The sequence below is a fragment of the Scomber japonicus genome, chromosome 9 (assembly GCF_027409825.1).
Source record: "Scomber japonicus isolate fScoJap1 chromosome 9, fScoJap1.pri, whole genome shotgun sequence".
NCBI lineage: Eukaryota > Metazoa > Chordata > Actinopteri > Scombriformes > Scombridae > Scomber > Scomber japonicus.
In genome coordinates, this window is record NC_070586.1 from 32,158,664 (window position 1) to 32,182,345 (window position 23,682).

Genomic DNA, 23,682 nt, shown 5'->3' on the forward strand with positions numbered 1-23,682 from the left:
AACGACTGTGCTGGCCATTCCATGATTTTAAGCCTACTGTCTTTTATTCGGAGTCCCAGACCATCATGCTCATCCTCCATGCTTTTATACAGACATAGAGTCTGTGAATCAACAAAAGTTGTGAAAAGCTGTGAGTTACCCATTACTTCATCCCTGAAAAAGACCTTTTTTTAATACAACTCTGAAATTACTTTTCAGTTTTCTGTAACCTAAATCTATTTTTCTTACCTCTGGCAATGTTCTGCTTACCTTTGTACCATTTACGGTTATTCACTTGACTTGAAGTTCTTAAATGTTAAATTAAAATTGGAAAAATGGGGGTGTTCTGAAACTTTTGACCGGTAGCATACATTTAAGAAATTGTAATTCAAATAAAATTCTTTGAGGAAATAGAGAAGATCAAACAAAGAGGAAATAAATGACAGAGCAGTGTATACTTATGTATACATGTACATTTTCAATGCTGGCACAATTCCTGTTTTCTGAGTATGTATTTGATGTGTGTGTACCCACCCCTCTGCGGCGGACAGCATCTTTGAGCAACGTGACTACATCCTGTCCCACGCAGCCGCTGGCCTTAAAGCCTTTTGTCCAGTTCAGAAGAATGCCCTGAAAGAAAAATGACAGTATTCATTTATGTTTGAGCATGTGTTTGTATGAAAAATAACTGCACCTGCAATAGCTGCAGCACGTTTCCATGTAGCATTCTGCCCTCAGGTTTATTACTGGAGATAATTATAACATTCACCCCTGCATTGTTTTTGTTATAAATAAAGATGATTGATATTCCCTGTCTAAGAGCTGTCATAAACATAGTTACTTATTCATCTCCAAAGCCAATAGTGGGAAACACTTTTAGATGTCATCTCTGGCACTGCAGCACATAATGAACATGCTATAGTGACTGGCTGACACTTTGGAAACCCCAAACTGATCTATGACAGTCTGCAATATGCAATATCACGTACAAATCTAAACACCTGTACCTCCCTGTAACTTCAAGGAACCTGTCAATAATAGACAATAACCTCTGATTGTGACTGCTTTAACTGAGCCAGCACATTGTACATGTCTAATTTCAGTTTTAATGATGCTTTTGTCTATCCTTGTTACTTTCCTTGTGATTTCATTTAACTGTAAAAAGGTATGCTGCATGTATGCTGAACCAGCCTACGTTGTATAAATAAAGGTCCAATTAAAAGAAGTGTGATAAATGTACACATTGTAATAGTGAAATGATTATTTTAGGATATTGAACACTACAAATAAAGAATATTAAATACATTCAAAAAGTGATTCAAATTCAAATTTGAATTAAATTATATTTACTAAGACTACAAATGTAACCAGCTGAACTGCAGGTTGTACAAGAGAAACACTATGGGCTCTATCTTGTGTTCAGCACACAGTGGATGGCGGGCGCAATGCATTGTGTCTTTGTTCATTTCAGACTGACGCAGTTGTCATTTTCTCGCGCTTCTCCGCCACATTATTTAATTAGCAAATGCACTATCACCGGTCTGTGTGCCTGTGGGCGTGTTGGACTGTTATTTAAAGGCGCATTTTAAAGATTTTAATAGGCGGGTGCACAATGAGTGTACACTCTTCCTGTTACACACACAAGGACAGGCAGCACAAACATACCAAAAAAATACAAATTAGCAGCTCATCAGTCAACTTTGCTGTCGTGTACTTTTAAACAGCACACAGATGTTTGAGGTGGAGCTGCAGGGTTGAGTGGAGGTGTGTGGGGAAGCTAACAGCTAACACAACAGCGTCCTACATTACCTCTGTAGCCGCTTAGTGGCGGGGCAACTCTGTCCCTCATTCAGTGTCCGAACTGTTTATCCAGAACAGTGAGGAGGAATAAAGTAGTAGTATTCCTGCTGTGAACAGACTCTCGGAGGAGAGCAGCGTGATGACAGCAAACAGCAGCAGAGGCTAACGTTAGTGGCTCCTCTCCTCCGCCTCGGGGCGGAGCAGCTGACACGGACACAGAGCAGAGGGCCCCACTTTAACAATCAAACGTTATATTATTATTATGCTTTGTAATTGTCATCGGATCTGCATTGAACTCATATGTGACCTTTCGGCCCTGTTGAACTTTAATTCTTGCACTTGTGTCTCGGGAAATCTGAGTTAAATATCGTGATGTTGTCAGCTGAACAATAGAATCTGTCACTGAGTGAGTAATGTAAAATCTGTGGGAGAACTCCTTGAGCTACTCAGTGTTTCCCATATGTACATTCATAACATAACCTGCCCCCTCCCTTCATAAGCTACTGAGGTAGGGGGCGGACAACACCAGACAACACAACTCTCCCGCATATTGATAGCGGCTCCTTGACCCCCGCAAATGAGACACAACCTCCCGGAATCTGGAGCGAGCAAGCAACAGCGCGCATTAGAGAGTGACTGCGCGCGTGCACAAAAAACGATGGGTTTTCTATGGCTTTTGTGCGTCATATCAGTGATATAATGTCACTGTATGGATCATTAACCTTGGTGCAGTGTGCTCCCTGGTTACAGTTAGTGAACTACCTGCTTCTACCTGCTCAGATCTCACAGTCAGCAGCAGGAGATGAGGAGAGCAGCAGGGGAATCTAGCGCACATAGTTTGTATGGAAGCCTAATGATGGAAAAAGTAAAACTGGTTAGGCTGCTACAAAAATAAACCATTATTATTATTATTTATCTTTTATTTACAGAAAATACCTCTTTTTGTGTAGCATACATGTGTATGTTATTTTGTTAAAGCTATCAGACATTAACTTACTTAGTTGTTTTGTTTAATTTAATATTACTTAAACAACTCAGGGACGTCCAAGCAGCAACATGTTGTTTGAGCACTTTTTTGCATTGTCAATTTGAAATAATGTTTTGTTTTTGAATGAAGGGGTGGAAATTTAAAATATATTTTTTTATCTGATTCATTGATTAAAAAATAATCAACTGATTAATCGGTTATCAAAATAATCGTTAGTTGCAGCCCTATTATTTTTTCTAAATTTTCTTCCAGGGGAGCATACCCCCAGACCCCCTTAGTGTTGCTAGGTCACCGACACACAGCACCCCTGCTACTATAATCATTTCATGATCTACTTAATAACTGGTATCCTCAATCAAATCAGAATGGACTGGACAATCAAATCAGACTGGACTGAGTGAGTAATGTAAAATCTGTGGGAGAACTCCTTGAGCTACTATAATAATTTCATGATCAACTTAAAAACTGGTATCCTCAATCAAATCAGACTGGACTAGAGCAGCCAGAAGCTATTAACAGTCAGGAAAAACAGGCAGAGTAAAAGAGAAATATAAAGTGTCAAAAATATCACAGAAAGCTGTGATGTCTCTAAAGCCTCTGCTAAATTAGTGTAACAAATTTCACACCTGCTTTTCCCAGATGTTACATTTTAGAAATCAGATAACAGATAACAGGTGCTTTCTCTGTCATCAATTAACATTTCCTTCACTTGATTGGATGTATGGGCCATGTGGTGGGCTGTTCTCAGGTGTGGCTGATCTAAAAAAAATGTTTTCCATTTGACATATATAATCCATCACTCTGTATAAACCAGTGGCTGAATCATGCATTATTTGAACCACACACACACACACACACACACACACACACACACACACACACACACACACACACACACACACACACACACACACACACACACACACACACACACACACACACACACACAGACAGACAGACAGACAGACAGACAGACAGACAGACAGAACTGCTACTCCAGGACCAAGTGCAATAATAAACTTGTGACATGTATGTGGTCATGGGTATGAGTGGGATGTGTTTTGGCTAATGCGTGTGTGTGCCAGTGTTACGTGTATATATTTAATCTTATATTTTAATGCTGCATTGGACTAAATGCTAAATGATACTCGCCATAAACTAATTGTTCTGACTTACATTTTATATTTATAAAAATTGGCGGTGGGTTGAAAAAAAAAAAAAGTGTTTTTAGGATGTGAGAATGTGTGTATTGATAATTTTGTCATTGCAACACAACTGTGAATTCTGTAATTGATTTTTAATTTATTGTATATTCCATCTACGGGACTACGGGTGGAAAATAGCAATTTGCTAAAAACCTGGTGCAATGTATCTCTCCTTGTTTTATACAGGGTTAATGTTTTACTGTGCACTGTCCCTGATTAGACAAAATAAAAATAAAAAAATAAAAAAATGAGTCTCAGCTGCATTTTTCAGTTGTCCTTGTCACATGTCTGACAAACGTAAGCTTCTATGTCAATTAATTCAGCTGTCTAAACATTCTGCTCACCAGCTTGCACGTCAAACGCATACACTATTATAATTATTTTCCTCCCCGGTGTTACGCTGGCTTTTTTGGGCTCCTCGTGACAGTGTGTTTCATAAAGGATAATGCTTCCCAGTGCTTTCTCTAACTTAAATAAATGAATGTTCTCTTACAGAAGGTCAAGAGACATATGCGGTAAATGTGAGAGAGAATAAATGCAGGTGTTGCAGCCTTGAGAACATACACTTAATGTGAAGTGCATGGCAATGGGCAAACATACAAGTAGATTCCCTATAACATACAGTACCAGTCAAAAGTTTGGACACACTTTCCCATTCTCTTGAGAAATTGTGGCTGGTGACGTATTGTAGGATAGCTAGCTCCGACTTTAATAAAACACTTGAATAAAACATTACCTGATCCAGTTTGCTTTGGTCACAGGGGAAGGAGAATGTAAATCCCAGAGGTAAGGATGCTCCTCTCATGCCCATATAATCCAGAAAGTCACTCATGCAGTCCACAATATGGCTGAAGAGCTGAGACAAAAGAGTAGAATAGAGAGAATACAAAATGTACAGAAACAGCAGTTCACAAAAAACATATGTTTCTCTATCAGTTATGTTACCCTCAGTTTTTCAAAAGATACAGTACCTTTAGGCGTTAAAACACATCACGTCACATTACAGTGTTTACAGTAATTACTATTTACATGTACATTTACAAGATGTTTTACCTCTTCCCCTGTGCCCTGCATGGTCTCCTGTGGGATATTGTAGATCTTTTGGTGCATGTCCACTTTGCTTTTCTTTCCACATCGCACTCGCACCAGCAGCACCCTAAAACTGGAGCCGCCAAGGTCCAAAGCCAAGAAGTCGCCATGCTCTGATGAGAACAACAAAGGGATAAACCCTCAATACATTGATTTCACTTCATTTCAAAACTTTATTTATACAGGATAGGCCATTGAGAGGAAGTTCCCTTTTTCAAAGATTCCCTGATTACAATACAAATATGAAATACAAGGAACAATAATCAGCATATATAAAAAGCAATATATACACATGAAAGTTAAAGCTCAATTAAAACATTCACACACTGCCCACAGTCAGCTAAAAGTCAAAAATCAGTTATAAATCTTGGTTTTAAGAATAGAAGCACTAAAAGGTTGTACCATGTATCCATAAACCAAAGAATTTACATGTTTAGATACTACTCAACTGTTGTCCCATTAAGTGTACCAAGATTTACTTCTACAATACTGTTTTTTCTAGTTTTACATCATGAATTTAACAGTAATTTAGGATCAATTTCATTTATGAAAATAGTGAATAACAGTGGACCTAAAATGAAGAACTGTGGCACACCTTTTTTAACACTCCTATACTGTAGCTTGACATTATAGCCATTGGCAACAACAGCTTCAGTTCTTCCACTGAGATCATTTTCAAAGCAATTGCAAGACTTCTCATAAATCCAATAGATTCCAGGTGTTTCAAAAGAATTTGATGGTCGACTATATCAAAAGCCTTAGATGAATCAATAAAACAGGATCTGTTATCAAATGCGTTAAAATCCTTCAAGACTTTTGATGCTGCTGTCACCATACCAAAATGAAAGCATCTGAGAAATGGGAACTTAAATTATAACCAAGTGAAGGGCAGGGTCAGTTTTTCTCTTAAAGTTACCTGTTCCATCTGGTGTAGACCGGACATAGGTGGGAAGCATCTTGATGGTCCCCTGCTCATGGGTTTGTTTCGACAGGCCTCGCACCATCGCCTCACTCATTCGCTTCTTGACCTCCAGCAGCTGCTCGCGGCTCAAGCGCAGGGTATTAAGGATGGCCTGACGCTCTGCGTGTTGAGCGGCAAGACGGTAGGCTACTGCTGTTACCATGGCTGCACCTTTCCCGCTGCCAACTTCAGACCTCAAAAAACGCACATCACAGTCGGGCACAAGCCGTCGTACCATCTTGTGGAGCCTCCTGGGAAACCTAGCCAAAGGAGATACACTCATTTTACTCTTGCAAAGGCAGGGTTATTAAATATTTAAAGTGTAATAACGCCAATTTACATGATGTCTTGAACAAATGCAACGAGATAGCTCTACTACCTTTCGATTACTGTAAAAACCAGTGTATAAGTCGCATCAGTGTATTAGTTGCAGTCTATTTTGGAGGGTGTCACACAGGGAAAAAATCTTTAATTTTCAATTAAAGGCTGGTTTATTTGAATGCATCAGTAGTTATTCATTTAAAACACATGTTTATACTCCAAAAAGCTTTTTCAATTGACTTTTATTAGAAACACAATAAAACACACGGAGTTTGGGTTAATGGTCCAGTAATGATTTGCTTAACTGAACTGGACCGGTCAGACTGGATTTGGGTAAGGCTGAATTTCAATTAAACCTTTTAAAAGAACATAGTAACTTTACTTATTTGTTACAGTGTGTATCTGTGTTGTTATTGGGCCCAAGTCGCAGTGAGTCTCACCAAGCTCACTGTGTCAATCCCAGATCTGTTCCATCCAGTGGAAAAACAACAAAGTTAGTGAATCTTTTATACTTCAGATCTGTGCTTATGTTGTGTATCGCTGAGACAGCACTAGCTGATCGTCTGTGTGCTTTTGTGCATCGCGCTTCAACATCTGCTGCTGTCATTTGGGTCAGTTTGGTCTGTAAATACTGAAACACATTGAATCAGCACCTGCCTTTGAACCTACCTGTTTTTATTTCTTATGTTTCTGTACAGCATACAGCAGTAACAGGTCATCACTACACTATTTTAATTAGCTGCAGACACAGTTGGAGCGTGCACAGCTGTTTATAGGATTTTATACTTCATAAGTGTGGATGCTTACATCGTTATCTTTATAATTACAGTTATAGTTATCATTCTTAGTGTGGACAGCCTTTTACATACCTATAATCTTATCCAGATCAAACCTCTCTCTGTGTATAAGATGCATTCCACTTTTCAATGAAAATAAATTGCGTTTAAAATGCGACTTATACACCGGTTTTTGCTGTAATTAGTTTTTAGGCTGCTTCTGTTCCTTATCAGAAAATTCTACTTTATCAAAGCTTAATTTCAACATTTTACCATTCTATTGTCCTCTGACACCTGGTCATCATGACAGTTAAGTTATTTTCCCTGTGGCAACTTCATTAATTCCTTATCAAATCCCTTTCACTTTCAAGATCCTTCACAACCTGGCACCATCGTATCTCCCTGAACTTGTCCATATCTTCACACTCTCCCGCACTCTCTGATCCTCCTCTGCCATCCAGCTCTTTGCCCCATCTGCCAACTTAATCACCATGGGGTCAATAGCCTTAGCCGATCTGCCCCCCGCCTTCGGAACTCTCTCCCACCAGACATTCGCACTTCTAACTTATCTCCACCTTTAAATCCTGCCTGAAGACACACAGACTACATAATCACATTCATATTATCTATTTTACAAGTGCACTAACTCCTTTTCAATGTTTTTTTAGGAGTGTGACGAGATCTTGTGTTTACTACTACAAAAAAAAAAGGTGATGGGTTTTCTATCGCTCATTTGCACATCATGACTTCTTTATAATGTCAGTGTGTGGATCAGTTAACCTTGTTGGAGTCGTTACACTCGTTTGTGAACTAGCAGCTTCTACCTGCTAAGATCTCACAGTCAGAAGTATGATGGGGAGAGGAGCAGGGGGAGGTTGACCTCAGGTCTCTACACTGAAAGTGTAGCGCGGCTATGGCAGCTTAATGATAGTATGAAAGTAACATTAGTCACATTACCAAAATTAACACACAATTTATAAGTATGTTGTTTTATTTATTATAGGATTTTTGCAATATACTTTTATTAGCAATATGTTATAATTGTGATTATACATGTTATGTTATGTATATGTTATTTCATTTATATTTCTATGCTAGAATTGTTTCTATTCTTCATACTTCATTTATGGTATTGTATATCATTTTGGCATTTATGGTTGTTATTTTCAACTATCTATCTGGTGGGTGGTGGGGGGGGGCTTGTTAAGGTGCTAGCATAGTACATACTGCATATCATAATTCATACTTAAAAAGTAGAACTGAAGTGACATTCACTACAAGATGATTAGATAAAGCATTTTAAAATGCACATGCATTGTTTTACATTTTGTGCATCGTCTCGTCTCATGAGCTGAGTGTATCGTCACACCCCTATGTTTGTTTTATTATCTTTGATGCACCTGTTGTTTATGTGTGTCCTCGAGTGATTTGGAAGGCGCCTATAAATAAAACGCAGTTTTATTATAATTATGACAAGAGGAGGGAAGTTATTGAAAGATATATTTACTACACTATGACCTTCTCTCTTGCTCGGTAGAGCAAGAGAGAATGTATAACATGTTGTGTTCATAAGTCTTTAACAAGGACAAACGTGAGTATTGTGATTGTCTTCACTTGTTGGCATAGGCATGGTTTTCTTCCAAATACAATAACTGCAAAAAAGCAGTTATACAGAATGAATAGTGAACATGTGCAGGGATGAAAAAATATATAAAGAATAACATATATATCTAGATGGATGGATGGATGGATTTCTTTTACACACACACACACACACACACACACACACACACACACACACACACACACACACACACACACACACACACACACACACACACACAATCATTTCTCAACAATTGTTGATGCTGACATTAAATTCAGCATTCAATCTTACTGCCATTCTCCATCGGTACTGAAATTCCCTTTAGAACGAAGCTCAGAAGGAAAGTATGATCCTTCCACTTAACACTGCTCAGCTGTACATGTGTGTTTCTGAAATACACTAAGACAGATGTGATGGTGCTCAGGATGACTTACTCTGGATGATTTTTGTAGACAGAACCATCCACTCCAATAGTAGAACGCAGCTTCTCAGCGGCTTTGTTATCCCGGATCTGCCGAAGCAGTGCCACTAGGGTAGCAGCACATAAGTGTGCGGCTCGTGTAGATACTATCTGACACACCCTCTGAGTGGCTATGCAGTCCTTCACAGATGGGTCCAGGCCCAGGCCCCGGAGCACCTTCTCAGCACTCGCCAGACCTTCTTCATCTCTGGTAAAGGAAAATAGAAATCATAATCGCTGTAACTTTGATTGCCTGCAGCAATTCTGAACACAATAGACAGTTATTACTTGTACAAATTAATGGATGGATGGGAAATTTAAATATTATTATCAGGCCACTCTGTATAAAATGGTGCTGTTAAGCTCATTTAGCATGTGAATTATTTCTTTGTGTACAGCAAGTAATGCCAACTAATCTTCTCAGGCCTTTGCTGTGAAGTTGGAGGTGTTTTGCAGATATTTTTTCCATTATAACCTTGAAAGTATGGAGTTTTATCACAACATGCTGCCTTCACTGTGAATTCAATCTCTACAACATAAACACACATTCATGCTGTGCATATATATAAATGGACTGTACTTATATAGCGCATTGGTCATTATGACCACTTTTACATTACATTCACCCATTCACACACATTCATACACTGATGACAGGGGGCTACCACGCAGGGTCTCATTCAGGGTTGGCGCAGCAACATCGACATGTGGCCAATCTTCCAAATGGAGGACGACCGCTCTACCTCCTGAGCCACAGCCGCCCTTATCATGTACATACACACTCACACACCACTTGTACAGCCATTGGGAGCAATTTGTTTTTTTTTTTTTTGTACATCCAGGTCGTAACAATCAAATAAGAAAAACATTCCATGCAAACAATAATCCTACCCCAGTGTAGTGTGCAGCGGGGGGAAAAAGTACAATCAGAGCTGCATATGTAAATAACATTCCAGATACACACTGCAAGAGAGAGTTTGCTACTTTGAGTCCATGTGTGACCACAGTGTTAGCGGGCACTCATTAAACTAAAACCTACTGCTTAAAATACTGATACTATCACTACTGCATCTGAGTTTTCTCAAACGCACAGATTCAACACAAACTTACTTGTCATTCTCAATGTCATAGGTGTAGCTGGTGTTGAAGCTTCCAGTGGTAAGAAGCTGTGCTGTCATCTTGCCCTGGAACAGCAGCTGCTCTTTGGCCATTTTAACCAGAATGAGACGTACAAGTTCTCCCATGTACATCCCACTGATCATCTTCTCAAACCTGCATATCCACAAGCAGAAAAGAGCAACTAGATGTCACATTCATGGTTTTTTTTTTTAGAGTAGCATACCTAGCAAAATACTGTACATATATACATGCACATACAAACATAAATGCAAGAAAGATAGATAGTAGATAAGTTGAAGGTACATCTCTTTCTAGGACAAGCTGTTTCTGTCACCTCAGGGAAACAATCTCCTCATCTACTGTATGAACACTGCTATAACATGTGCACTGTGCAAGTTACATGCCAATATTACCCATTAATACAGATATAAAAATCTACTCTAATAATTTAAGCAGATCACCATCACTGCAGCTAAAAATATAATTCATTACCCAATATATCCTGAGCAAAACAGAGTCATTCCCTCCAACAGAGTATTCACATTAAAAGAGCCCAATATACCATCTATAACATCAGTGGATACAAAAAAGGATTTTGATCAGGGAGAATGGATAGACATATTTACATTAAGTCATTTCTCTCACAGTATTGAAACAATTAAGTGTGTTGTAGGTGGTGTCATTAGTTAGAGAATGAGAGCAGCATGTCTATTACAATGTAATGTAGGCGTTACATAGTGGTCAGTATGGCATCATTATGTTATAGTCCTGAATGAATGAATGTATATTATTCTGAATTAATCTTAAAAAAAGGTATTCATTTTGCATTCACAGCAAATCCCAACAAGAAAATACACTTATAAAACAAAGTAGAACTAATGGTTCCTCCAACACAAGCCTGCTTGCAGTTATAGTAAATAAAGCCACTACTTGAAGTTCTAAAACACTCACAGCTGCTTTCCAGGGTTCAAAGAGCCTGCATCTATCTCACGGTCAATGTCAGTGCGCAGATCCTCCAGGGCACCATCATCTCCAAAAGCGCCCCACTCCGTATTAACACACATCCGCCCCTCGTCACCATCCAGCAGCTCAAGGTTCCTCATTTGCTCCATGTAGCAGGCGTTGGTCCCCGTTCCTTGAGGAATGAAGTGTCAGTAATGTTAATTACTAACTAGCTCTCATTCAAATTTTCTTTCTTTTCTTCTACAATTCATAATATCATACCCAATAACGGTTCAAAAAATGTATGCTGGCTCATTGACACACTGTTATGGCTAAATAGGACACTTGAATACAACAGATGAATCACTAATGTTGTTTGCAACACCTGTGCTTTGCCTACATGACAAGTCATCAAATAATCCCCCGAACACCTGAGCAGTGTTCTTGACAAGTGCGTTGGTGGAATACACACATACTAAGCTTACCTGAGGAAACATTTACTTCTTTCTTTTAAATCATCTCTCGAAACCGAATGGCTTTTTCTTAATTAGTTTATCTGTTATTTATAGTATCTATTTTCATGTATTACTTTTATCCATTATTTTATAATAACTTTTAACGGTTTCATGTGTTATTTTATTTGTTGACTGTGTGTATTGACTGCTTTCTTAGGTGTTTTCATAACAATAATAATTATTATTATGTCAATCAAGAATTTGTGAGAATAAATCTAATCAGACAACATAAGTGAAGAGATTGGTGTGGGTGGTCTGTGACTGTGCAGGGCCTTCAATCAGTAGGAAAATAAAAGTTCATTCTTGACTTGATATACATCTTGTAGGCACCCAGGCAATTTATCCCAAAAGAGTGATCACACAGGTCCATGAGCACCAGCTCCACCACACACACATATATATATATATATATATATATATATATATATATATATATATATATATATATATGTGTATGTGTATATATATATATATGTATATATATATATATATATATACATATATATATATATATATATATATATATATATATATATGTATATATATATATATATATATACATATACATATATATATATATATATATATATATATATATATATATATATGTATACATATATACATATACATATATACATATATACATATATATATATATATATATATATATATATATATATATTTATATCAGTGTTTCCCACACATAGACTAATTCGTGGCGGTGCGCCACAGATTCAACGCCGGCCGCCACATATTGCGTTTCGTTATTAATTTTTTTTTTTTACGCTATTTAAAAAATACGCATCGTATTCGTTAAGCTGCATTTCCTTTCCCTGCTCTCCCTGCGTCTCTCTGTCACTCACGCGTCTCTCTCACATAGCCTACACACCCACACCCACACCCACACACACACACACAGCCCCTCCCCTCCGTGCACACCGCGTGTGTCTCCATCAGCGAGATCATCCCTAGAAGCGTGGAAGCTGTGCCTTAGTGCAGAGAAGACGGCTGGTGAAATTCAAGAAAGGTTGGTATCACGTGCACCTTTATAAAATCACTTACACATCAATCACATCAATACAATATTGTCCCGCCCCGACCCGACCCTTACACCTTCTTTATAAAGTTAATTAGTCGGAAGTTTGCGGTAAAATGTAGTTGGGTTGTCGAGGTCAAAACACTAGCAGCTGTGAATCAAATAAAGTTGTTATAAGTACTGTTATGTAGTTTTTTTTACCCTTACACTGAATGTTTGCTGCTTCAATCCAGATGAGTATTGAAAAATATTTTCCGCGATTGAAAAAAAGACGTGTTGAGGATGAGGACCAGCCTGAACCGGAGGTATCAGTCTGAAACAGAGCTGAACAGTCCGACCAGTGTAATTAGCTATGTTATTAATTTGTTTACAATATTTTCAGGTTTCAACCAGTGCTGCTCAAGCAGAAAGACAGGGTCAGGGAGAGAAAGAGATAGATTCGTTAGGCATTGAAGAAAGAGTAGGAGAGGAGGACAGCATCCAACATGCTGCTGTGACAGAGCCAGCTGAAACAACAGGTGAGGTGGACAAACAGTCCACCTCATATATATATTAATATTAATATTAATACCCCCCCCCCCCTTGGCCAATTTATGCTTATGTATATATATATATATACATATATATACATATATATAGTATGTACTAAGTACTAAGTAATAAGATAGTAAACCACACACATTTGGACTGATTTAGACAGAACTATGGATGCGGTAGCAATATGACATGTGAAGTTCCTCAGGGATCAGTTCTTGGACACCTTCTGTTCAGCCTATATATGCTGCCTGGGTCAAATTCTGTTGACTATCATAGCTATGCAGATACACTGCACTCCACTTCTAAAGTCTTTACACCCAGTCAGCTATAGAATAGATTTCACACCTGGCTACACCTGTTTTGTTAAATGGACGTGAACGTCAAGTTGTTGATGTTAGAGAAATGTTCACACGCAGCCACCCAATTCTAATAGTCGTGAGAAAGAGTGTGAGAGTTTGCAGCTTTTTATTTAGAGACATTCACTGGAAACATCCTACAGTCTTCTGCCTGTATGATAATTAGTTTAGACTTAGTTTAACATTTATAAACTACTACAGTGTGTGGTGGCCGGTCAACTCCTTTGTTAGTCCTGGAGTGTGGTGCTCCGTTCCACTCACTTAGTCTCTGGGTGACTACTGTCTCACAATGCTGATTGTAAAACTATTAAATCCAAAAGGCGCCCCAACACTTCCCTTTTTTGAGGATGCAGCATAATACAGCAGTGCGGGCCATGCTCCATCCAGGTGCTGCGCTGTGCCCTCGTGGCTGAGTTCTGCCTTTTTATTTCCATCAACATAATATTATTAACCACATAGACCGATCAATTTTTTAAACTGAAGTACTTCTGCTGAAATACACTGGTACTTAATACAATTCTGGTGCTGGTATGAAATGTGAATATAATGGCCACTAATTGACAGGCAGTCTCTGAGGAAAATGCTTCTTTTTTTAACCTGAATTGCTGCTTACTTCTGTTTCACATTGATAGTTGGACTAAACTCACCCACAATGAGGCCGATTTCACAGTGATCATCATCGTACCCGCAGGTCATCATGGCTCCCACTGTGTCATTGATGACTGCCATGATGTCAACATCAAAATCCTGCAATGAGATTCATTTTTATTGTACACATTTAAAAAACAGCACAGACTTTACACAGTTTTGGAAATTTGGAAATAGGCAGGTCACTAGTAATTACATTCAAGCAGGTGCAAAATGTGTAAGAGTTGGACCATACAACATGACGAAAAGTTCAGCTTTGTTTTTAATGTCAATATTTTTCCTTAGAACCATTTTCTTTGTTTGCAGACACATGCCTGCTGGGATTTGGCTAGAGATACTCAGCCTTCATACAAAAGCAGCTGTGTCAACCTATAAAAAATGGCAGCACTGAGGCGAGCCACAGGGGGAAAGAATCTGGACTATGAACTATCTTCATTATCTCAGGAATTTAAAATCAAAGGCAACTAATCATGTCCAGTGGCTAACTACTATTGCATCTATGTTTGCTTTCTGCTGGACATGTTTAACATTTACTTTCCAGAGTAGTTGATGAATCTGAATGTCAGTCCTCCCCTGTAGTAAATGTACATTTAATTTATTGCCAAGTTGCTGTGCACCTTCCCTCAGCTCACCTTAATCCCCAGTAATTTAGACATGTGTAGTATCTGCTGAAGACATAACAGAGTGGTGCAGTGCATAGCCGACCCAGCTCAATTCTTATCATCCCTAAAATAAACAATGTGTATAATAAAAAAGTATTAGAAGGAAAGTAGAGGGATCTAAGCTAATCAAATCCAAAATCCAGAAAAGGTTGGCAACTATATTTACAGTGTTAGGAACCAGTGATTGAGCCACTTTTCGCTGTTAGCAGGAAACCTTTCCGCAATCAAGGTCATTTCAGCAATTTTCCTCTTGTCATGTGGGAGTTGGAAATAGGACTGAGTTCATCATTTCCACTGAAAGACTTTTGAGATTAAAGTCAGCCATAAATGAATGGTGGTGCACCCTGCTGCTTCTCAGTGACACCTGCCAGGTTCTTTTTTTAAGCTTGTTTTGCAAATGCACACAAGTTTGAAAATTATCTGTTGAACACTTACCCCTCGTTTTTTGACAGCTTTCCGCAGGAGGCTGACCACATCCTGTCCTTCTACCCCGCTTATCCTGAAGCCTTTGGTCCAAGACACCAAGACACTCTGAATATAAGTGAAAGAAAAGCATTGAACAAAATCAGTCATCTGTAGAAGATTCTTTTCAGACAATTCAGGTGACACCAAAGACAATACTTGATAATAAGTTATTAATATGTGCACTCGTCACCAACAGTGTCAACTTTAAGTTACGGTTAATCAATGTGACCTTTGCTTGTGTTTAATCACTCACCTCATCCAATTTGGTCTGCTGACAGGGGAAAGAGAAGGTAAAGCCCAGAGGAAGCTTTTTATCCTTTATGCCCTTCTTTTCCAGGAAATTAGCCAGACAGTCAGCTATGTGGTCAAATAACTGTAGGGAGGAGAAAAGGTCAGTTTTCTTATTAACAAAGAACTGTTTCTGTATAAAGTTTCTGTGTATATGTGTATGTGTGTCTATGCATACATGCTATAATTATCATCACTGCTACAATAAAAAAGTTAAATGGAGTCAAATCGAGAAAGCAAGAAATAGTGGGTAAACAATAATGTTTTGAAACAGGAGTCATGAGGTGGATGTTTCTTGCAGTAACACATGTTTAACTGCTGAGTGGAATATAATGTTTCCCCAAACAGTAAAACAAAAGATGATTTTTACAAAAAAAACAGGGTTTACGGTTTAGTGTAACATCAGTAAAAGATCCAAACAAATCACTCTATGTTTTCTTTCATCAAATTTAATTCAGCAGCTTTAGAGGAAATCAAAGAGAAAAAAAATGCAATGCAATATTGCAATATTAAAGACATTCATTAATCAATTAATTATTTCAATTTTCAAGGTTGATTTAATCGATACTCATGAAACTACTTGTGGCATTATTTCTAAAAAGCATCCTGACTTTACTTTTCATACCTAAAACGCTGGCACAATATTGTATATCCACTGCTGATGAATAGTCTGGTTATAGTCAGTTTAATTCAACTGAGTTGAACTTAATCATACATACATAGAGCTGTGGAAGAACACCTAGACAACAGGTGACTGGCAACAATAGTATTGTTGTTTGTGGTGTACAGTGCATATTATCTGTGTGTAATGTATAATGTCTCTAACCTCAGACCCGCTGCCTCTCATGATGTGATCCGGAATGACATAAATCTGATTCTCCATCTCCACCTTTTGCTTGCCACCAGCCATAACTTTAACCAGGAGCACTCGGAAGGTGGACCCACCCAGGTCGAGGGCCAGGAATTCACCTTGTTCTTTCAATAAAAACAAACAAACATTCATATAACATCACATATCTCACACACAAGGAAGTTCAATTTTAACAAAGGTTATTACACAAAGGTCTTTAACCAGATTATCCAGGAAAAAACATGTTGAATACATTTCCTTCCTCATACAACATTAGGAACAAACCTTCTGTATAATTACATTTCATTCCATCTCCAACAGTCAATCAGAGAAAACCATGATGAATGTCTCTAACTGGCTTGAAGATTCCCATTGATGTCTAAATGCCACCAAGACATTTATCTCTAAATGCTAAGAAAAATACAGATTAACATTTAGACATAAATCAATCCTAATCCTAAAGACTGTATATCAGGGGATACTTGTCAAATAGCTCTATTCCTGCCTTTCCTTCAAAAAGCAAGGGGGGGGGGGGGGGATTATTCATCTTCCTCTCCACAGGGTACCTTAAAATCACATAATAACACAGTCACAGAAAAATCACACATCATTGACATATGAAAACCAACAACCTGTTGTGAAATCAATGTAAATCAGCAGCAGTGTTGGGCAGTATCGGCGTTACAAGTAGCAGCTTTACTATTTTAACTACATTTCTTAGTAGCGTGGTCGTAACATTGCTGTGTTCTACATCAAATAGCTTTTCAGTAGTGAAGCTATTTTACTGATCAAATAATGCAGTAGCGTCCACAGAAGCTACATTTCCACAGGCATTTCTAAACCTTAAATGCAGCGGAGTTTCTGCTGCGGTCTGAAACAGTAACCTAGGTGACAGACGCTTTTCCATGTGACGTCACGTACATATCCTTCTGCTGATGCCCGCGAATTGTCTGCTGCAGCGGGGGGTAGGGCTGGGAAGCGCTCAGCAGATGAGAGAGGAGGGAGGAGAGAAGTTTATTCCGAGTTCATCTCATGAATCACCATGGCCGTATCTTGACAAGTTCACGTTTCTGTTGTTTTTGTTAGCTTTGGTAAATACCTGAATGTATTTCCTAAAATTCACGTTTGATGTCACTTTTCATCATTTTTTGCCAGGCTGTTACTGTTTGGAGCAGGTCTTTCTTATTTTGCTCCTGTGGTTTGAACCAAGTTATTGAAGTCATTAGTCCTCCAAATGTGCCTTAAATGAAGCATACATGCAAACACGGGTGTACTTCCCCCACAGTAGCACATACACACCACCTGTTTTTTGTGATAATGTGACTATGTTTTTTGTTGCCATGGTTTTGTAGCAGTAAAAGCAGAGAGAGAACAGCTGTTTGTCTTACAGTTTTATTGATCACTAGATAGCAATGACTTGGAATGAAGTTGGTTCGATGTTTAAAAAAAAAAGAAAAAGCTTTGATGTAGTTAAGCTACTTTTGTCATTTTATTATAGCTCAGCTTGCTACATTTCTCTGGTGGGTAGCTTCAGTGTAGTGATGCTTCATTTAATGTAGAGTAATTGGTAGCTTAGCTCATTATATTTTCCAAGTAGCTTGATCAGTGGTATCATTGTACTGTTTCTATGCTGTAGACCCATTTATCAATCCCATGTAGAATGAAAAGTTTAAATGCTTCTATTTAATGCATCTTCAAGCCAAGAGCAGTGTCTACCTCTAAAAAAATGCCTTTAACCACACAGCACTCCTGGTTTAAGTCAAGAGAATTTTTTTTTGTCAAAGGCTGTGTGATCAGAAAATTAATATTGAATTGATGTATACTGAAAAGACTGAAACACCATTCAATATAATTTCCCGCAGCTTAAAAGTGTTGCCACTTTGCTCTGTGTGAGGCTGGCTCTTTCATGCATTGTGCACTTCTGGAAAATTGGAAAACGTGCAACATCTAAAAACCTCAACATTAGAGGACCATCACACTATCGGTATAGCTGCAAGAGGTATATGAATGAGTGGAATGTGGGCTGACTGTGTCCAGCAGACCTGTTAGATCCTCACGATTCATATGAAAGGGGGATTACCTGTTCCATCAGGGGTGGAGCGTACATAAGTGGGCAGCATCTTGACAGCGGCTGTGGGGTTGGTGTCTCTGCACAGACCTTTGTCCATCTCCCGCCGAAATCTTATTGATATGTCCATCAGAGTCTCATCAGACAGCTGTAGACGGTGCAGATATTTGTCCACCTAAAAGCATTTAAGAAGAGAAACAGTTACATGTGAACAAATAAGTTCTATATGGCAATACAGCAGTATGGTGAGTGAATAAGTGAAAGGGATTTGTGTGCTAATCCAAATGAACTAATTCACTAACAAATTAAATTTAAATTTAAGACATCAGCATTGAGAAAATAAACCTGAATTGTAGTTTTCCTTTGATGGGTTCCTGCTCTACATTTTGCTTATAGGTTTTCTGTACTAGCCCGGGTCTGCTTTAGATACGCCAAGCTAAATGAAGCCAACGTGAATTGAAACATGTCCGCCCATGAAATATAGTACAAATGGTGCACTTCAACGTTTGTTTGGGGTTTTTTTTCTGCAGCTCCAGAAGTCTGACCACCCCTGCTCTATACAGTACTTTCCTTTTTTTTTTGAAAGTTCAGGGTTGTACTTTGTTTTATGATGCTGGTGAAAGAGTGAAAGAGACAACAGTCTGTTTTGGCTGACTCTGTTAGAATTAGAGAAAAAGATTCAGATGGAACAGATAAAAGGATGACTAACATTTTAGATAAAAGGCTGTTAGAGCTCAGGAGGTAGAGTGGGTTGTCCACTAATGGGATTCCCAGCTCCTCCAGCCTGCATGTTGAAGTGTCCTCAGGCAAGATACTGAACCCCAAATTGCTCCCAAAGGCTGTGTCATCATTGTATGAATGTGTGTGTGTTAATGGTAGAGTGTGTACAGTATACACTTGTAGTGTAAAAGAGTGTTTTGAATGCTGAGAAGACTAGAAAGGTTCTATGCAAATACAGTCCATTTACCATTAACCAGTTTACTCTGAAAGATGAGAAAAAAATGTTTGAAGAAGGGATTTAAAAGGACTTTTCATGGTTGAACTATGTATCTAGGAGACACACTGAAAAAATATAATATAAGCACTATAAATGACATTCAATCAACAGATGCTGTGGCCCCTACACAGTCCTGATCTCAGCATCAGCGAGTCAGTGTCAGACAGGATCAACTGAGATGCTAAAATCCACAGAAGAACTGCAGCAAATTCTCCAACAAACATCCTGCCAAGTACGGTGAAAAACAGTGTGCCAGTGTGCCAAGGAAAGCTGGTGCTAGTGCAGAAAGTTAGCCAATTCCAGGTGACTGCCTGGTTAAGATAATGCTATTAGTGTTTACACACTAATAGCATTATCATTGTAAGCAAGGCAAACTGTGGCTACTTTTAGGATGTTAAAAAATGAAACATATTTTAGTTTTACACACTTTACTACATGACTTTAGATGTGTCATTTCATAGTTTGAGGTCTTCAGTATTGTTCATGTTTTTGTCTGACACTGCAGGTGAGCTACGGGTGAGGAAATAAGTGGATGAAAATATGGGCCTGGTATTAGCCAAAGGAACAGGGATAAAGGCAATGTTTTGTTTCTTATTTATGTAACGAAGTTGTGCAAAAAAAAGGTCAATCTATTATCTGTGTCTTTACTGCCTTATTTCAGATTTCTAAATCCTAGTTGACAGTGACAGCAGAGACCATGTGAAAAACTGAAATCCACATCAGGTGTACTGTCCACAACAACAAGACAAAGACAACCTGCGTGTTGTTGGTAGACCCTCCTTTTGTGAACTGTGTTTATAAATGAGTGGTTAAAATGAGACCATCTCCTTAAGTGTATAAGTGTATATTGAGTAAGTAAGCAGCAAGGACGCAGCATTTGTTAATGGCTTTGTGAAAGAATAGGAGAATCCTGAACAAGGAAAACCATGAATGCTCCAATCCACTGATGAAAAAGGAACACAATAGGAAGAACCAGCAAGATCAATTGGCAGCTGAGATCGATTCAACCATTACTCAGAAAGAGTCACTGTGTTACTTGGTATGAAATGGTATCAAATAGGCTTAAACGCTTTAGCACTTTGATTTTCACTGCAAATGAAAAGTGAGATACAAAGGATTATTATTATTATTATTATCATTATACAGACAATGCAGTAAAATGCAATACAGACAGTTTTCCACAGCAAACTTGGCAAAGTAGGACAAGCACAAGTGTTAGTAATAATATTAACTCTTTAGATAAGTGTACTAGCTTGTGAAAAATAAGGTGCACCAAATTTAGTACATTACACCGGTATCATAATGTGTCAGACACATATTTTACTACATAAATGTAAGTATCAGATTGAACTTGGTATTGACAAATAAGCAATACTAAAGGAAAGGGGGAAAAAACATCTGGACATCCCTGCTCTGTTCTATTCAATCACCCCAGTAAATCATGACAGTGATTGACACTATTTACACCCGTGCCTTTCACACTGCGACATGTCTTATCTGCTTTTATGTCAGGTCCTATTGTCCTAACAGCCATGTCCTCCTACATTCTCTCAGTGTAAGAAGACATGGCTGACAGCTTTGTTTTATCGCATGCTCCGCAATCAGATAGCAATCCGCAATTTTGTGTAATGGATGTTTAGTTTAACAGGCCCGACGACCTGTGAGTTAACAGGAACTGCTAAATCTGGCTTTCCAGCAGGCTCCATACAGCTTTGTGTGTATCTGTGAGAAAGTTTTCTGATCACACAAATTTAACTCTCCCAACAAACTTTACATTCTAACTTAAAAACTCTGAGCTGACTGTGACTAACTAATTACCATGATCTTGACCTGATAAACTGTTATAAGGCTGTCATCTGAGGCTTGTTGTAAACACAGTTTTAGGCATCAGAATCACACAGCCATCACTGAACTATCATGTCTGGTGAGTTACAAAGTGCTCACATTTTCCCTTTTTCTTGTCTTTAATTCTTCAAGCAACAGCTGTGTCCCAGTTTAATACTGAATATACTGAATGATGCACTATATATCAAACGTATCTTTTAAAGTAAAGACAAAGCAATTGACTTTGCCTATCTAATACTTTAAAAATGAAAGTGTTAGCAACAAGATCCCCCCGCCCCCCATCCAAAAAAATGGCTTCCCCGTGAGCCCAAAATGATCGTTACTGTTGTCCACTAGTGAGCAACTGAACATGTCTACCTCCAAGCACACAGGTGATGATAATTAGGTTGGCTTGGGGCGGAAATTTGAACTGGGAGAGAACTGACGTAGAGACGTCACTAGCTTCATACGTGCTAGTATACGAGCTACCTGTGTGACCCCTGTTTTTACTTCCTCACAACAGAACTACACGGTGAAATGCTGCGTCATGATAGGCTAAATGTCCTTAAAGGAAACCTACTGGAGTGTTTATTCATGTACTCACTTTATTCACTTGGTCATCATGGACTTCGGGGCAGAGGTTCACCAGTAGGCTCGGCGCTAACATCGTTACTCAGGGATGTGTGGCGACTTTACGTCCTGTCTGTCCTCCTTCTTCAAGAAATACAAAGTTTATCTACACAGTCGCCTTCCTAAGATAATACATACAAAATAATATTATTTTTACCCGCCGTTCGGTTTCTTTACGTTAATTAAAAGTGTCGCTAAAACAAAAGTCGTACTGTCACAAACTTCCAGCTTCCTCAAGTTGGTCGTTTTCTGACGTCATCCGGAATTCAAGGCGCTGATTGGCTGCAGAGTGGGTACGGCGTGGCCCCGTTTACTGTCCGTGAAGATGGACAAAATAATAGGGACACTCATAACAGGAGTTCCAGTGTTGTATTTAAGTTCAGTTTCCGTGTACTTTATTTCCATTTTATGCTGCTTTGTACTTGTTCATTTTAATACAAAACACATACAATTTGATGCATTGCTACGAGTTAAAACTGTAGTAGTTACAACCAGAAGAGCTGCAACAGTTAGTGGATTAATCGATTAGTTGATCAATCTGGTGAACCTTGTGAACATGTAATCGATGTGTGTTATTAGGGCCCGAGCGCTGACCAGCGCGAAGCCCTATTGTTTTTGCCATGATTATTCTTCTTCTTCTCCCACAACAATGGCCTTTTTGCCCCCCTGAACGTGCCTTAAAAGTCACCAAAGTTTGCACGCAAGCCGGACCTGGCGAAAATTTTGATATTTTATGGTTTGCAGAAATGGGCGTGCCAAAATGGCTCTCTAGCGCCCCCTATTGAATATAAAAATGTGAGAGATTGACGTACATGAACGAAATTTGGTATATATATGTATCATGTCCAGACGCACAAAAAAGTCATTGGGGCCCATGACGTCACTCCAACAGGAAGTCGGCCATTTTGAAAAATATGTGCGATTTTGGCGTTTTCCACTCCTCGTACTTTAACGAACTAGTCCTAGAGATTTCATCTCATCCACTTCAAATTCACACAGACTCATCTTGAGACATTGGAGATGAAAAGTTATCAAAAGCTTTTCCCCCCGTCATTCCTGGTTGCCGTGGTGACGCGGCGAATTTCGATGCTTCGCCATGAAATTTCAAACCCTCATAACTTGACTCCACATAGTATGAGCTTTACCAAATTTAATATGCTTGTTCAGCGTCCTGCTCTGAACACATGTACAGTCTCATATTTAGTGACAGCCATAGCGCCACCTACTGGCAACAGGAAGTCACTTGCGTCATTTGTTCATGAATTATTCCCATAATCTTAAGTATTTCCACCTGAAATTGTCTCAGCTGAGACATAAGACCTTGGTGATGCTACAGTCTGTAACTCGTGACCCATCATCAAATACCGTTGCCATGACAACGCATTCAACGCCATGAAAATACGATTACAGTTTTCAGGGGCAAAGGATGCCTCCACGGTAACAAAAGTCAACACACACGTCTGGAGTGGGGTCATTTAACATCCTATATACTTCAATGGGATGGGCGTGACTAAACGGCTCAATAGCGCCCCCTTGAATATTTCAAAATTGAACCTCAGC

General features: G+C 38.8%; 1 protein-coding gene across 1 annotated transcript in view; it reads right to left on the minus strand.

The window, feature by feature from the left end:
• The window catches only part of hk2 (hexokinase 2), a 34,654-nt gene extending 12,305 nt beyond the window's left edge, over nucleotides 1–22,349 (minus strand). The window contains exons 1-13 of the mRNA XM_053324867.1: nucleotides 22,097–22,349; nucleotides 18,684–18,846; nucleotides 16,580–16,728; nucleotides 15,719–15,838; nucleotides 15,436–15,531; nucleotides 14,338–14,437; nucleotides 11,256–11,439; nucleotides 10,296–10,457; nucleotides 9,160–9,393; nucleotides 5,978–6,282; nucleotides 5,026–5,174; nucleotides 4,709–4,828; nucleotides 514–609 (exon numbers count right to left, since the gene is read on the minus strand). Of these exons, the coding sequence (XP_053180842.1) occupies nucleotides 514–609; nucleotides 4,709–4,828; nucleotides 5,026–5,174; nucleotides 5,978–6,282; nucleotides 9,160–9,393; nucleotides 10,296–10,457; nucleotides 11,256–11,439; nucleotides 14,338–14,437; nucleotides 15,436–15,531; nucleotides 15,719–15,838; nucleotides 16,580–16,728; nucleotides 18,684–18,846; nucleotides 22,097–22,159 (1,941 nt within the window). The 5' untranslated portion in view covers nucleotides 22,160–22,349. The remainder of the gene's footprint in view (nucleotides 1–513; nucleotides 610–4,708; nucleotides 4,829–5,025; nucleotides 5,175–5,977; nucleotides 6,283–9,159; nucleotides 9,394–10,295; nucleotides 10,458–11,255; nucleotides 11,440–14,337; nucleotides 14,438–15,435; nucleotides 15,532–15,718; nucleotides 15,839–16,579; nucleotides 16,729–18,683; nucleotides 18,847–22,096) is intronic.
• Between the last annotated feature and the right edge of the window lie 1,333 nt (nucleotides 22,350–23,682).